Here is a 15,363-nt window from a genome sequence, read left to right as displayed (position 1 = left end):
GTATTCTAACAGTCCAGTCTCTATTCCCACTGTCAGCATTCTAACAGTCCAGTCTCTATTCTTACTGGTCAGTATTCTAACAGTCCAGTCTCTATTCCCACTGGTCCGTATTCTAACAGTCCAGTCTCTATTCCCACTGGTCAGTATTCTAACAGTCCAGTCTCTATTCCCACTGGTCAGTATTCTAACAGTCCAGTCTCTATTCCCACTGGTCCGTATTCTAAAGTCCAGGCTCTATTCCCCCTGGTCCGTATTCTAACAGTCCAGTCTCTATTCCCACTGGCCAGTATTCTAACAGTCCAGTCTCTATTCCCATTGGTCAGTATTCGAACAGTCCAGTCTCTATTCCCACTGGTCAGTATTCTAACAGTCCAGTCTCTATTCCCACTGGTCTGTATTCTAACAGTCCAGTCTCTATTGCCATTGGTCAGTATTCTAACAGTCCAGTCTCTATTCCCACTGGTCAGTATTCTAACAGTCCAGTCTCTATTCCCATTGGTCAGTATTCTAACAGTCCAGTCTCTATTCCCATTGGTCAGTATTCTAACAGTCCAGTCTCTATTCCCAATTGGTCAGTATTCTAACAGTCCAGTCTCTATTCCCACTGGTCAGTATTCTAACAGTCCAGTCTCTATTCCCACTGGTCAGCATTCTAACAGTCCAGTCTCTATTCCCACTGGCCAGTATTCTAACAGTCCAGTCTCTATTCCCACTGGTCAGTATTCTAACAGTCCAGTCTCTATTCCCACTGGTCAGTATTCTAACAGTCCAGTCTCTATTCCCACTGGTCAGTATTCTAACAGTCCAGTCTCTATTCCCACTGGTCAGTATTCTAACAGTCCAGTCTCTATTCCCACTGGTCCGTATTCTAAAAGTCCAGGCTCTATTCCCCCTGGTCTGTATTCTAACAGTCCAGTCTCTATTCCCACTGGCCAGTATTCTAACAGTCCAGTCTCTATTCCCATTGGTCAGTATTCGAACAGTCCAGTCTCTATTCCCACTGGTCAGTATTCTAACAGTCCAGTCTCTATTCCCACTGGTCCGTATTCTAACAGTCCAGTCTCTATTGCCATTGGTCAGTATTCTAACAGTCCAGTCTCTATTCCCACTGGTCAGTATTCTAACAGTCCAGTCTCTATTCCCATTGGTCAGTATTCTAACAGTCCAGTCTCTATTCCCATTGGTCAGTATTCTAACAGTCCAGTCTCTATTCCCATTGGTCAGTATTCTAACAGTCCAGTCTCTATTCCCACTGGTCAGTATTCTAACAGTCCAGTCTCTATTCCCACTGGTCAGCATTCTAACAGTCCAGTCTCTATTCCCACTGGTCAGTATTATACCAGTCCAGTCTCTATTCCCACTGGTCAGTATTCTAACAGTCCAGTCTCTATTCCCACTGGTCAGTATTTTAACAGTCCAGTCCAGTCTCTATTCCCACTGGTCAGTATTCTAACAGTATTCTAACCGTCCAGTCTCTATTCCCACTGGTCAGTATTCTAACAGTCCAGTCTCTATTCCCACTGGCCAGTATTCTAACAGTCCAGTCTCTATTCCCATTGATCAGTATTCTAACAGTCCAGTCTCTATTCCCACTGGTCAGTATTCTAACAGTCCAGTCTCTATTCCCATTGGTCAGTATTCTAACATTCCAGTCTCTATTCCCATTGGTCAGTATTCTAACAGTCCAGTCTCTATTCCCACTGTCAGCATTCTAACAGTCCAGTCTCTATTCTTACTGGTCAGTATTCTAACAGTCCAGTCTCTATTCCCACTGGTCCGTATTCTAACAGTCCAGTCTCTATTCCCACTGGTCAGTATTCTAACAGTCCAGTCTCTATTCCCACTGGTCCGTATTCTAACAGTCCAGTCTCTATTCCCACTGGTCAGTATTCTAACAGTCCAGTCTCTATTCCCACTGGTCAGTATTCTAACAGTATGCTAACTGTCCAGTCTCTATTCCCACTGGTCAGTATTCTAACAGTCCAGTCTCTATTCCCACTGGTCAGTATTCTAACAGTCCAGTCCAGTCTCTATTCCCACTGGTCAGTATTCTAACAGTCCAGTCTCTATTCCCACTGGTCAGTATTCTAACAGTCCAGTCCAGTCTCTATTCCCACTGGTCAGTATTCTAACAGTCCAGTCTCTATTCCCACTGGTCAGTATTCTAACAGTCCAGTCTCTATTCCCATTGGTCAGTATTCTAACAGTCCAGTCTCTATTCCCACTGGTCAGCATTCTAACAGTCCAGTCTCTATTCTTACTGGTCAGTATTCTAACAGTTCAGTCTCTATTCCCACTGGTCCGTATTCTAACAGTCCAGTCTCTATTCCCACTGGTCAGTATTCTAACAGTCCAGTCTCTATTCCCACTGGTCCGTATTCTAACAGTCCAGTCTCTATTCCCACTGGTCAGTATTCTAACAGTCCAGTCTCTATTCCCACTGGTCAGTATTCTAACAGTATTCTAACTGTCCAGTCTCTATTCCCACTGGTCAGTATTCTAACAGTCCAGTCTCTATTCCCACTGGTCAGTATTCTAACAGTCCAGTCCAGTCTCTATTCCCACTGGTCAGTATTCTAACAGTCCAGTCTCTATTCCCACTGGTCAGTATTCTAACAGTCCAGTCTCTATTCCCACTGGTCAGTATTCTAACAGTCCAGTCTCTATTCCCACTGGTCAGTATTCTAACAGTCCAGTCTCTATTCCCACTGGTCAGTATTCTAACAGTCCAGTCTCTATTCCCACTGGTCAGTATTCTAACAGTCCAGTCTCTATTCCCACTGGTCAGTATTCTAACAGTCCAGTCCAGTCTCTATTCCCACTGGTCAGTATTCTAACAGTCCAGTCTCTATTCCCACTGGTCAGTATTCTAACAGTCCAGTCTCTATTCCCACTGGTCAGTATTCTAACAGTCCAGTCTCTATTCCCACTGGTCAGTATTCTAACAGTCCAGGTCAGTATTCTAACAGTCCAGTCTCTATTCCCACTGGTCGGTATTCTAACAGTCCAGTCTCTATTCCCACTGGTCAGTATTCTAACAGTACAGTCTCTATTCCCACTGGTCAGTATTCTAACAGTCCAGTCTCTATTCCCACTGGTCAGTATTCTAACAGTACAGTCTCTATTCCCACTGGTCAGTATTCTAACAGTACAGTCTCTATTCCCACTGGTCAGTATTCTAACAGTCCAGTCTCTATTCCCACTGGTCAGTATTCTAACAGTCCAGTCCAGTCTCTATTCCCACTGGTCAGAATTCTAACAGTCCAGTCTCTATTCCCACTGGTCAGTATTCTAACAGTCCAGTCTCTATTCCCACTGGTCAGTATTCTAACAGTCCAGTCTCTATTCCCACTGGTCAGTATTCTAACAGTCCAGTCTCTATTCCCACTGGTCAGTATTCTATCAGTCCAGTCTCTATTCCCACTGGTCAGTATTCTATCAGTCCAGTCTCTATTCCCACTGGTCAGAATTCTAACAGTCCAGTCTCTATTCCCACTGGTCAGCATTCTATCAGTCCAGTCTCTATTCCCACTGGTCAGTATTCTAACAGTCCAGTCTCTATTCCCACTGGCCAGTATTCTAACAGTCCAGTCTCTATTCCCACTGGTCAGTATTCTAACGGTCCAGTCCAGTCTCTATTCCCACTGGTCAGTATTCTACCAATCCAGTCTCTATTCCCACTGGTCAGTATTCTAACAGTCCAGTCTCTATTCCCCCTGGTCAGAATTCTAACAGTATTCTAACAGTCCAGTCTCTATTCCCACTGGTCAGTATTCTAACAGTCCAGTCTCTATTCCCACTGGTCAGTATTCTAACAGTATTCTAACAGTCCACTCTCTATTCCCACTGGTCAGTATTCTAACAGTCCAGTCTCTATTCCCCCTGGTCAGTATTCTAACAGTATTCTAACAGTCCACTCTCTATTCCCACTGGTCAGTATTCTAACAGTCCGGTCTCTATTCCCACTGGTCAGTATTCTAACAGTCCAGTCTCTATTCCCACTGGCCAGTATTCTAACAGTCCAGTCTCTATTCCCACTGGTCAGTATTCTAACAGTCCAGTCTCTATTCCCACTGGTCAGTATTCTAACAGTACAGTCTCTATTCCCACTGGTCAGTATTCTAACAGTACAGTCTCTATTCCCACTGGTCAGTATTCTAACAGTCCAGTCTCTATTCCCACTGGTCAGTATTCTAACAGTCCAGTCCAGTCTCTATTCCCACTGGTCAGAATTCTAACAGTCCAGTCTCTATTCCCACTGGTCAGTATTCTAACAGTCCAGTCTCTATTCCCACTGGTCAGTATTCTATCAGTCCAGTCTCTATTCCCACTGGTCAGTATTCTAACAGTCCAGTCTCTATTCCCACTGGTCAGTATTCTAACAGTCCAGTCTCTATTCCCACTGGTCAGTATTCTATCAGTCCAGTCTCTATTCCCACTGGTCAGTATTCTATCAGTCCAGTCTCTATTCCCACTGGTCAGAATTCTAACAGTCCAGTCTCTATTCCCACTGGTCAGCATTCTATCAGTCCAGTCTCTATTCCCACTGGTCAGTATTCTAACAGTCCAGTCTCTATTCCCACTGGCCAGTATTCTAACAGTCCAGTCTCTATTCCCACTGGTCAGTATTCTAACGGTCCAGTCCAGTCTCTATTCCCACTGGTCAGTATTCTACCAATCCAGTCTCTATTCCCACTGGTCAGTATTCTAACAATCCAGTCTCTCTATTCCCCCTGGTCAGAATTCTAACAGTATTCTAACAGTCCAGTCTCTATTCCCACTGGTCAGTATTCTAACAGTCCAGTCTCTATTCCCACTGGTCAGTATTCTAACAGTATTCTAACAGTCCACTCTCTATTCCCACTGGTCAGTATTCTAACAGTCCAGTCTCTATTCCCCCTGGTCAGTATTCTAACAGTATTCTAACAGTCCACTCTCTATTCCCACTGGTCAGTATTCTAACAGTCCGGTCTCTATTCCCACTGGTCAGTATTCTAACAGTCCAGTCTCTATTCCCACTGGCCAGTATTCTAACAGTCCAGTCTCTATTCCCACTGGTCAGTATTCTACCAGTCCAGTCTCTATTCCCACTGGTCAGTATTCTACCAGTCCAGTCTCTATTCCCCCTGGTCAGAATTCTAACAGTCCAGTCTCTATTCCCCCTGGTCAGAATTCTAACAGTCCAGTCTCTATTCCCACTGGTCAGTATTCTAACAGTCCAGTCTCTATTCCCACTGGTCAGTATTCTAACAGTCCAGTCTCTATTCCCACTGGTCAGTATTCTAACAGTCCAATCTCTATTCCCACTGATCAGGATTTAACAGTGTGTTTCCTTCTCTCCTCAGAGTCCTCCCTCGGTGCCCAGTGGAGAAGCTTTCAGATGGTTCTTCTAGATGTCAGACCACAACCTCACTCCAAATGTGACCACAACCTCACTCCAAATGTGACCACAACCTCACTCCAAATGTGACCACAACCTCACTCCAAATGTGACCACAACCTCACTCCAAATGTGACCACAATCTCACTCCAATGTGACCACAACCTCACTCCAATGTGACCACAACCTCACTCCAAATGTGACCACAACCTCACTCCAATGTGACCACAACCTCACTCCAATGTGACCACAACCTCACTCCAATGTGACCACAACCTCACTCCAATGTGACCACAACCTCACTCCAAATGTGACCACAACCTCACTCCAATGTGACCACAACCTCACTCCAATGTGACCACAACCTCACTCCAATGTGACCACAACCTCACTCCAATGTGACCACAACCTCACTCCAACATGACCACATTGGCACTTCTTCCCCTCCTCACTCAGACAGACAGAGCTCTTATACCTCCAAACCCATACCCAACTTGAAGACTTTACAGTCAGTGATCTAACCACGGTTGAATAGTGTGGGTTGAATAGTGTGGTCTAACCACGGTTGAATAGTGTGGTCTAACCACGGTTGAATAGTGTGGTCTAACCACGGTTGAATAGTGTGGTCTAACCACGGTTGAATAGTGTGATCTAACCACGGTTGAATAGTGTGATCTAACCACGGTTGAATAGTGTGGTCTAACCACGGTTGAATAGTGTGATCTAACCACAGTTGAATAGTGTGGGTTGAATAGTGTGGGTTGAATAACCACGGTTGAATAGTGTGATCTAACCACGGTTGAATAGTGTGATCTAACCACGGTTGAATAGTGTGGTCTAACCACGGTTGAATTGAATAGTGATCTAACCACGTTGAATAGTGTGGTCTAACCACGGTTGAATAGTGTGGGTTGAATAGTGTGGTCTAACCACGCTTGAATAGTGTGATCTAACCATGGTTGAATAGTGTGATCTAACCACGGTTGAATAGTGTGGTCTAACCATGGTTGAATAGTGTGATCTAACCACAGTTGAATAGTGTGGGTTGAATAGTGTGGTCTAACCACGCTTGAATAGTGTGATCTAACCATGGTTGAATAGTGTGATCTAACCACGGTTGAATAGTGTGGTCTAACCACGGTTGAATAGTGTTATCTAACCACAGTTGAATAGTGTGGGTTGAATAATGTGGTCTAACCACGGTTGAATAGTGTGGGTTGAATAGTGTGGTCTAACCACGGTTGAATAGTGTGATCTAACCACGGTTGAATAGTGTGGGTTGAATAGTGTGGTCTAACCATGGTTGAATAGTGTGGTCTAACCACGGTTGAATAGTGTGGTCTAACCACGGTTGAATAGTGTGGGTTGAATATTGTGGGTTGAATAGTGTGGGTTGAATAGTGTGGTCTAACCACGGTTGAATAGTGTGGGTTGAATAGTGTGGGTTGAATAGTGTGGTCTAACCACGGTTGAATAGTGTGATCTAACCACGGTTGAACAGTGTGATCTAACCACGGTTGAATAGTGTGATCTAACCACGGTTGAACAGTGTGGACTATACTACTACTACTATAGTGGACTACACTACTACAGTGGACTATACTACTACTACTATAGTGGACTACACTACTACAGTGGACTATACTACTACTACTATAGTGGACTACACTACTACAGTGGACTATACTGCTACTACTACAGTGGACTATACTACTACTACTATAGTGGACTACACTACTACAGTGGACTATACTACTACTACTATAGTGGACTACACTACTACGATACTATAGTGGACTACACTACTACAGTGGACTATACTACTACTATACTACAGTGGACTACACTACTACTATACTACAGTGGACTACACTACTACTATACTACAGTGGACTACACTACTACTATACTATAGTGGACTATACCACTACTGCTATACTACAGTGGACTATACTACTACTATACTATAGTGGACTACACTACTAGTATACTAGTGGACTACACTACTACTATACTACAGTGGACTACACTACTACTATACTACAGTGGACTATACTACTACTATACTACAGTGGACTACACTACTACACTACTACTATACTACAGTGGAATACACTACTACCATACTACAGTGGACTACACTACTACTATACTACAGTGGACTACACTACTACTATACTGTAGTGGACTATACTACTACTACTGCTATACTACAGTGGACTATACTACTACTACACTACAGTGGACTACACTACTACTATACTACAGTGGACTACACTACTACTATACTACAGTGGACTACACTACTACACTACTACTATACTATAGTGGACTACACTACTACTATACTACAGTGGACTACACTACTAGTATACTATAGTGGACTACACTACTACTACTGCTATACTACAGTGGACTACACTACTACCATACTACAGTGGACTACACTACTACTATACTACAGTGGACTATACTACTACTATACTACAGTGGACTATACTACTACTACACTACAGTGGACTACACTACTACTATACTACAGTGGACTACACTACTACTATACTACAGTGGACTACACTACTACACTACTACTATACTATAGTGGACTACACTACTACTATACTACAGTGGACTACACTACTAGTATACTATAGTGGACTACACTACTACTGCTATACTACAGTGGACTACACTACTACTATACTACAGTGGACTAGACTACTAGTATACTATAGTGGACTACACTACTACTATACTATAGTGGACTACACTACTACTATACTACAGTGGACTACACTACTACTACTGCTATACTACAGTGGACTACACTACTACTATACTACAGTGGACTATACTACTACTATACTACAGTGGACTATACTACTACTACACTACAGTGGACTACACTACTACACTACTACTATACTACAGTGGACTACACTACTACTATACTACAGTGGACTACACTACTACACTACTACTATACTATAGTGGATTACACTACTACTATACTACAGTGGACTACACTACTAGTATACTATAGTGGACTACACTACTACTACTGCTATACTACAGTGGACTACACTACTACTATACTACAGTGGACTAGACTACTAGTATACTATAGTGGACTACACTACTACTATACTATAGTGGACTACACTACTACTATACTACAGTGGACTACACTACTACTACTGCTATACTACAGTGGACTACACTACTACTATACTACAGTGGACTATACTACTACTATACTACAGTGGACTATACTACTACTACACTACAGTGGACTACACTACTACACTACTACTATACTACAGTGGACTACACTACTACTATACTACAGTGGACTACACTACTACACTACTACTATACTATAGTGGATTACACTACTACTACTATACTACAGTGGACTACACTACTAGTATACTATAGTGGACTACACTACTACTACTGCTATACTACAGTGGACTACACTACTACTATACTACAGTGGACTAGACTACTAGTATACTATAGTGGACTATACTACTACTATACTACAGTGGACTACACTACTAATATACTACAGTGGACTACACTACTACTATACTACAGTGGACTACACTACTACTATACTACAGTGGACTACACTACTACTATACTACAGTGGACTACACCTACTACTATACTACAGTGGACTACACTACTACTATACTAGTGGACTACACTACTACTATACTAGTGGACTACACCTACTACTATACTACAGTGGACTACACTACCATTACTACTGCTATACTACAGTGGACTAGACAACTACTATACTACAGTGGACTACACTACTACTATACTACAGTGGACTACACCTACTACTATAGTACAGTGGACTACACTACTACTACTATACTAGTGGACTACACACTACTATACTAGTGGACTACACTACTACTATACTACAGTGGACTACACTACTACTATACTAGTGGACTACACTACTACTATAGTACAGTGGACTACACTACTACTATACTAGTGGACTACACTACTACTATACTAGTGGACTACACTACTACTATACTACAGTGGACTACACTACTACTATACTACAGTGGACTACACCTACTACTATACTACAATGGACTACACTACCATTACTACTGCTATACTACAGTGGACTACACTACTACTATACTAGTGGACTACACTACTACTATACTAGTGGACTACACTACTACACTACTACTATACTACAGTGGACTACACTACTACTATACAAGTGGACTACACTACTACTATACTAGTGGACTACACTACTACTATACTACAGTGGACTACACTACTACTATACTACAGTGGACTACACTACTACTATACTACAGTGGACTACACTACTACTATACTACAGTGGACTACACTACTATACTACAGTGGACTACACTACTACTATACTAGTGGACTACACTACTACTATACTAGTGGACTACACTACTACTATACTACAGTGGACTACACTACAACTATACTACATTGGACTACACTACTACACTACTACTGCTATACTACAGTGGACTACACTACTACTATACTAGTGGACTACACTACTACTATACTAGTGGACTACACTACTACTATACTACATTGGACTACACAACCATTACTACTGCTATACTACAGTGGACTACACTACTACTATACTAGTGGACTACACTACTACTATACTAGTGGACTACACTACTACTATACTACAGTGGACTACACTACCACTATACTAGTGGACTACACTACTACACTACTGCTATACTACAGTGGACAACACTACTACTATACTAGTGGACTACACTACTACTACTGCTACACTACAGTGGACTACACTACTACTATACTACTATACTACAGTGGACTACACTACTACTACTACTACTATACTAGAGTGTACTACACTACTACTATACTACAGTGGACTACAGTACTACTATACTACAGTGGACTATACTACTACTACTGCTATACTACAGTACACTACCACTGTAGTATACTACTACTATACTAGTGGACTACACTGCTGCTATACTACAGTGGACTACACTACTACTATACTACAGTGGACTACACTACCACTACTATACTACAGTGGACTACACTACTACTATACTACAGTGGACTACACAACTACTATACTACAGTGGACTACACTACTACTACTATACTAGTGGACTACACTACTACTATACTACAGTGGACTACACTACCACTACTATACTAGTGGACTATACTACTACTATACTACAGTGGACTATACTACTACTATACTACAGTGGACTACACTACTACTATACTACAATGGACTACACTACTACTATACTACAGTGGACTACACTACTACCATACTAGTGGACTACACTACTACTATACTACTGTGGACTACACTACTACTATACTACAGTGGACTACACTACTGCTATACTAGTGGACTACACTACTGCTATACTATAGTGGACTACACTACTACTATACTATAGTGGACTACACTACTACTATACTAGTGGACTACACTACTACTATACTAGTGGACTACACTACTACTATACTAGTGGACTACACTACTACTATACTATAGTGGACTACACTACTACTATACTATAGTAGACTACACTACCACTACTATACTACAGTGGACTACACTACCACTACTATACTAGTGGACTACACTACTACTATACTACAGTGGACTATACTACTACTATACTACAGTGGACTACACTACTACTATACTACAGTGGACTACACTACTACTATACTAGTGGACTACACTACTACTATACCATAGTGGACTACACTACTACTATACCATAGTGGACTACACTACTACTATACTATAGTGGACTACACTACTACTATACTAGTGGACTACACTACTACTATACTACAGTGGACTACACTACTACTATACTACAGTGGACTATACTACTACTACTGCTGCTATACTACAGTACACTACCACTGTAGTATACTACTACTATACTAGTGGACTACACTGCTGCTATACTACTAGTGGGACTACACTACTACTATACTACAGTGGACTACACTACTACTATACTACTGGATACTACAGTGGACTACACTACTACTATACTACTAGTGGACTACACTAACTACTATACTACTAGTGGACTACTACTACTACTACAGTGGACTACTAGTGGACTACACTACTACTATACTACAGTGGACTACACTACTACCATACTAGTGGACTATACTAGTGGACTATACTACTACTATACTAGTGGACTACACTACTGCTATACTATAGTGGACTACACTACTACTATACTATAGTGGACTACACTACTACTATACTAGTGGACTACACTACTACTATACTATAGTGGACTACACTACCACTACTATACTAGTGGACTACACTACTACTATACTATAGTGGACTACACTACTACTATACTATAGTGGACTACACTACTACTATACTACAGTGGACTACACTACCACTACTATACTAGTGGACTACACTACTACTATACTACAGTGGACTATACTACTACTATACTACAGTGGACTACACTACTACTATACTACAGTGGACTACACTACTACTATACTAGTGGACTACACTACTACTATACTAGTGGACTACACTACTACTATACCATAGTGGACTACACTACTACTATACCATAGTGGACTACACTACTACTATACTACAGTGGACTACACTACTACTATACTACAGTGGGCTATACTACTACTACTGCTATACTACAGTACACTACCACTGTAGTATACTACTACTATACTAGTGGACTACACTGCTGCTATACTAAAGTGGACTACACTACTACTATACTATAGTGGACTACACTACAACTACTATACTAGTGGACTACACTACTACTATACTAGTGGACTACACTACTACTATACTATAGTGGACTACACTACTACTATACTACATTGGACTACACTACTACTATACTATAGTGGACTATACTACTACTACTATACTAGTGGACTACACTACTACTATACTACAGTGGACTACACTACCACTACTATACTAGTGGACTACACTACTACTATACTACAGTGGACTATACTACTACACTAGTGGACTACACTACTACTATACTACAGTGGACTACACTACTACTATACTACAGTGGACTACACTACTACCATACTACAGTGGACTATACTACTACTATACTACAGTGGACTACACTACTACCATACTACAGTGGACTATACTACTACTATACTACAGTGGACTATACTACTGCTATACTAGAGTGGACAATACTACTACTATACTACAGTGGACTACACTACTACACTACTACTATACTACAGTTGTCTACACTACTACCATACTACAGTGGACTATACTACTACTATACTACAGTGGGCTACACTACTACCATACAACAGTGGACTATACTACTGCTATACTACAGTGGACAATACTACTACTATACTACAGTGGACTACACTACTACACTACTACTATACTACAGTGGACTATACTACTACTATACTACAGTGGACTACACTACTACCATACTACAGTGGACTACACTACTACTATACTACAGTGGACTACACTACTACACTACTACTATACTACAGTGGACTATACTACTACTATACTACAGTGGACTACACTACTACTATACTACAGTGGACTACACTACTACTATACTACAGTGGACTACACTACAACTATACTACAGTGGACTACACTACTACACTACTACTATACTACAGTGGACTATACTACTACTATACTACAGTGGACTACACTACTACCATACTACAGTGGACTACACTACTACTATACTACAGTGGACTACACTACTACACTACTACTATACTACAGTGGACTACACTACTACCATACTACAGTGGACTACACTACTACCATACTACAGTGGACTACACTACTACACTACTACTATACTACAGTGGACTACACTACTACTACTACTATATGACATTTGACTATACTATACTACTACTACTACTACTACTACTACTACTACTACTACTATACTACTACTACTATACTACCAGGACTTCTCCCTATGTGAAACTATGGATCTTTATTGCCTCACCTCTCTCTCCACTCCAGACCGTTCTGGACAATACCAGGGTGAACCAGGTACAAAACCAGGACGAACCAGGTCCCATACCAGGACAATACCAGGGTGAACCAGGTCCACAATCAGGACAATACCAGGGTGAACCAGGTCCAAAACCAGGACAATACCAGGGTGAACCAGGTCCAAAACCAGGGCGAACCGTTGCACCATCATTTAACTCAACCATGGATGATGCTATCATGGATTATAACAAGGGTTATTTTTGGAACTCTGAAGACAATCATTGTTCGACCACAACTAACTGACTGGCAAAGCAACAGAACTTTAGAACTCAAGAAGGTTCCGCTCATTTCCTCATGTTCCAAGAGGAGTACAACTACAGAGCTGTCTAGAATCATCACATAATATTCCAGAACTATTTTGTTAGAATTTTTATCCCAATGGTTGAACTCAACTATCACTATAGCTTTGACCAATTCCCAGAAGATTGTAAGACCCTGGTTAATGAAGAATTAGACAAAGCCCCCAGTCTGCAATAAATCAATCCATTATTCAGAGTACTCTGAAGTTTAAAAAAATGCAAACACAGTCATTTTATAACTCCCACCTACACACAGTTTATCACTTTTCTACCAAGCCTGGCAGTTTCTAGCTGTTCCTCTCCTCCCTAGATTAGAGGGGCCTTGCAAGGGCCCTCTTTCCTGTTGTCAGTTTTCAGAGTTATAACAACTCGACAGTTCAGTTGGCCTTGAATGTCTCAACTCTACCCAGCTCATATTGCGAAATAGTAACACAGTGGTCTAGTCACACACATTATGGAATTATTACTCTAACACATTTCATACAATTACATGATTTCAGGTTGGAATCCTTTAGTCATTACTTTAAACATATCAATTCCTTTATCACTATATTGTGCACTACTTTTGAATTTTGCATATAGTGCATTATATAGTATATTACTTTGAAAGTAGTACATTATATAGAGAATAATAGGGTGCCATTTTGGTACCCTTTTCGTTGAATAAGCCCCTCCTCTCTAAACTGTCTGGGACCCTTTTTATTGAATAAGCCCCTCCTCTCTAAACTGTCTGGGACCCTTTTCCTTGAATAAGCCCCTCCTCTCTAAACTGTCTGGGACCCTTTTCCTTGAATAAGCCCCTCCTCTCTAAACTGTCTGGGACCCTTTTCCTTGAATAAGCCCCTCTCTAAACTGTCTGGGACCCTTTTCCTTGAATAAGCCCCTCTCTAAACTGTCTGGGACCCTTTTTGTTGAATAAGCTCCTCCTCTCTAAACTGTCTGGGACCCTTTTTATTGAATAAGCCCCTCCTCTCTAAACTGTCTGGGACCCTTTTCCTTGAATAAGCCCCTCTCTAAACTGTCTGGTACCCTTTTTGTTGAATAAGCTCCTCCTCTCTAAACTGTCTGGGACCCTTTTTATTGAATAAGCTCCTCCTCTCTAAACTGTCTGGCACTCTTTTTATTGAATAAGCCCCTCCTCTCTAAACTGTCTGGGACCCTTTTCCTTGAATAAGCTCCTCCTCTCTAAACTGTCTGGCACTCTTTTTATTGAATAAGCTCCTCCTCTCTAAACTGTATGTCGCATGGATAATAACGTGTTTTGGTTCCAAAGCGTTTGTATATTAACGTTGTGATTCCTCCATGTGTCGAGTAATAAAACAGTTTGAAATAATCTGTGTGTGTGTGTGTGTTTTTTGGTGTGTGTGTGTGTTTTTTTGGTGTGTGTGTGTGTGTGTGTACACATGTGTTTGTGAATATGTAGAGAAGTATTGTTATAATACAAAATGGGCCTGGATAGGTATGTTACATATCAGTTACCCACAGCATATGTTCCAGCAGTCTGTCAGGCGATGACG

At 41.3% G+C, this 15,363-nt stretch overlaps 1 protein-coding gene across 3 annotated transcripts in view; it reads left to right on the top strand.

Annotated features, from left to right (window-relative positions):
• Positions 1 to 14,606, top strand: part of LOC124013642 — a 45,821-nt gene extending 31,215 nt beyond the window's left edge. For 2 of the 3 annotated variants that reach the window (XR_006834906.1, XR_006834907.1), the window contains exons 3-4: positions 5,346 to 5,443; positions 13,515 to 14,606. Coding sequence is in view for 1 of the 3 variants with exons in the window: in XM_046327998.1 (XP_046183954.1) it covers positions 5,346 to 5,393 (48 nt within the window). In the remaining 2 variants the exon portion in view is untranslated. The remainder of the gene's footprint in view (positions 1 to 5,345; positions 5,444 to 13,514) is intronic. The other variant, XM_046327998.1, reaches the window with a different exon arrangement.
• Positions 14,607 to 15,363: the final 757 nt, after the last annotated feature.

This window comes from Oncorhynchus gorbuscha, linkage group LG25 (assembly GCF_021184085.1).
Source record: "Oncorhynchus gorbuscha isolate QuinsamMale2020 ecotype Even-year linkage group LG25, OgorEven_v1.0, whole genome shotgun sequence".
In the NCBI taxonomy this organism is placed as follows: Eukaryota; Metazoa; Chordata; class Actinopteri; order Salmoniformes; family Salmonidae; genus Oncorhynchus; species Oncorhynchus gorbuscha.
This window is presented reverse-complemented; position numbering and strand designations above follow the sequence as displayed.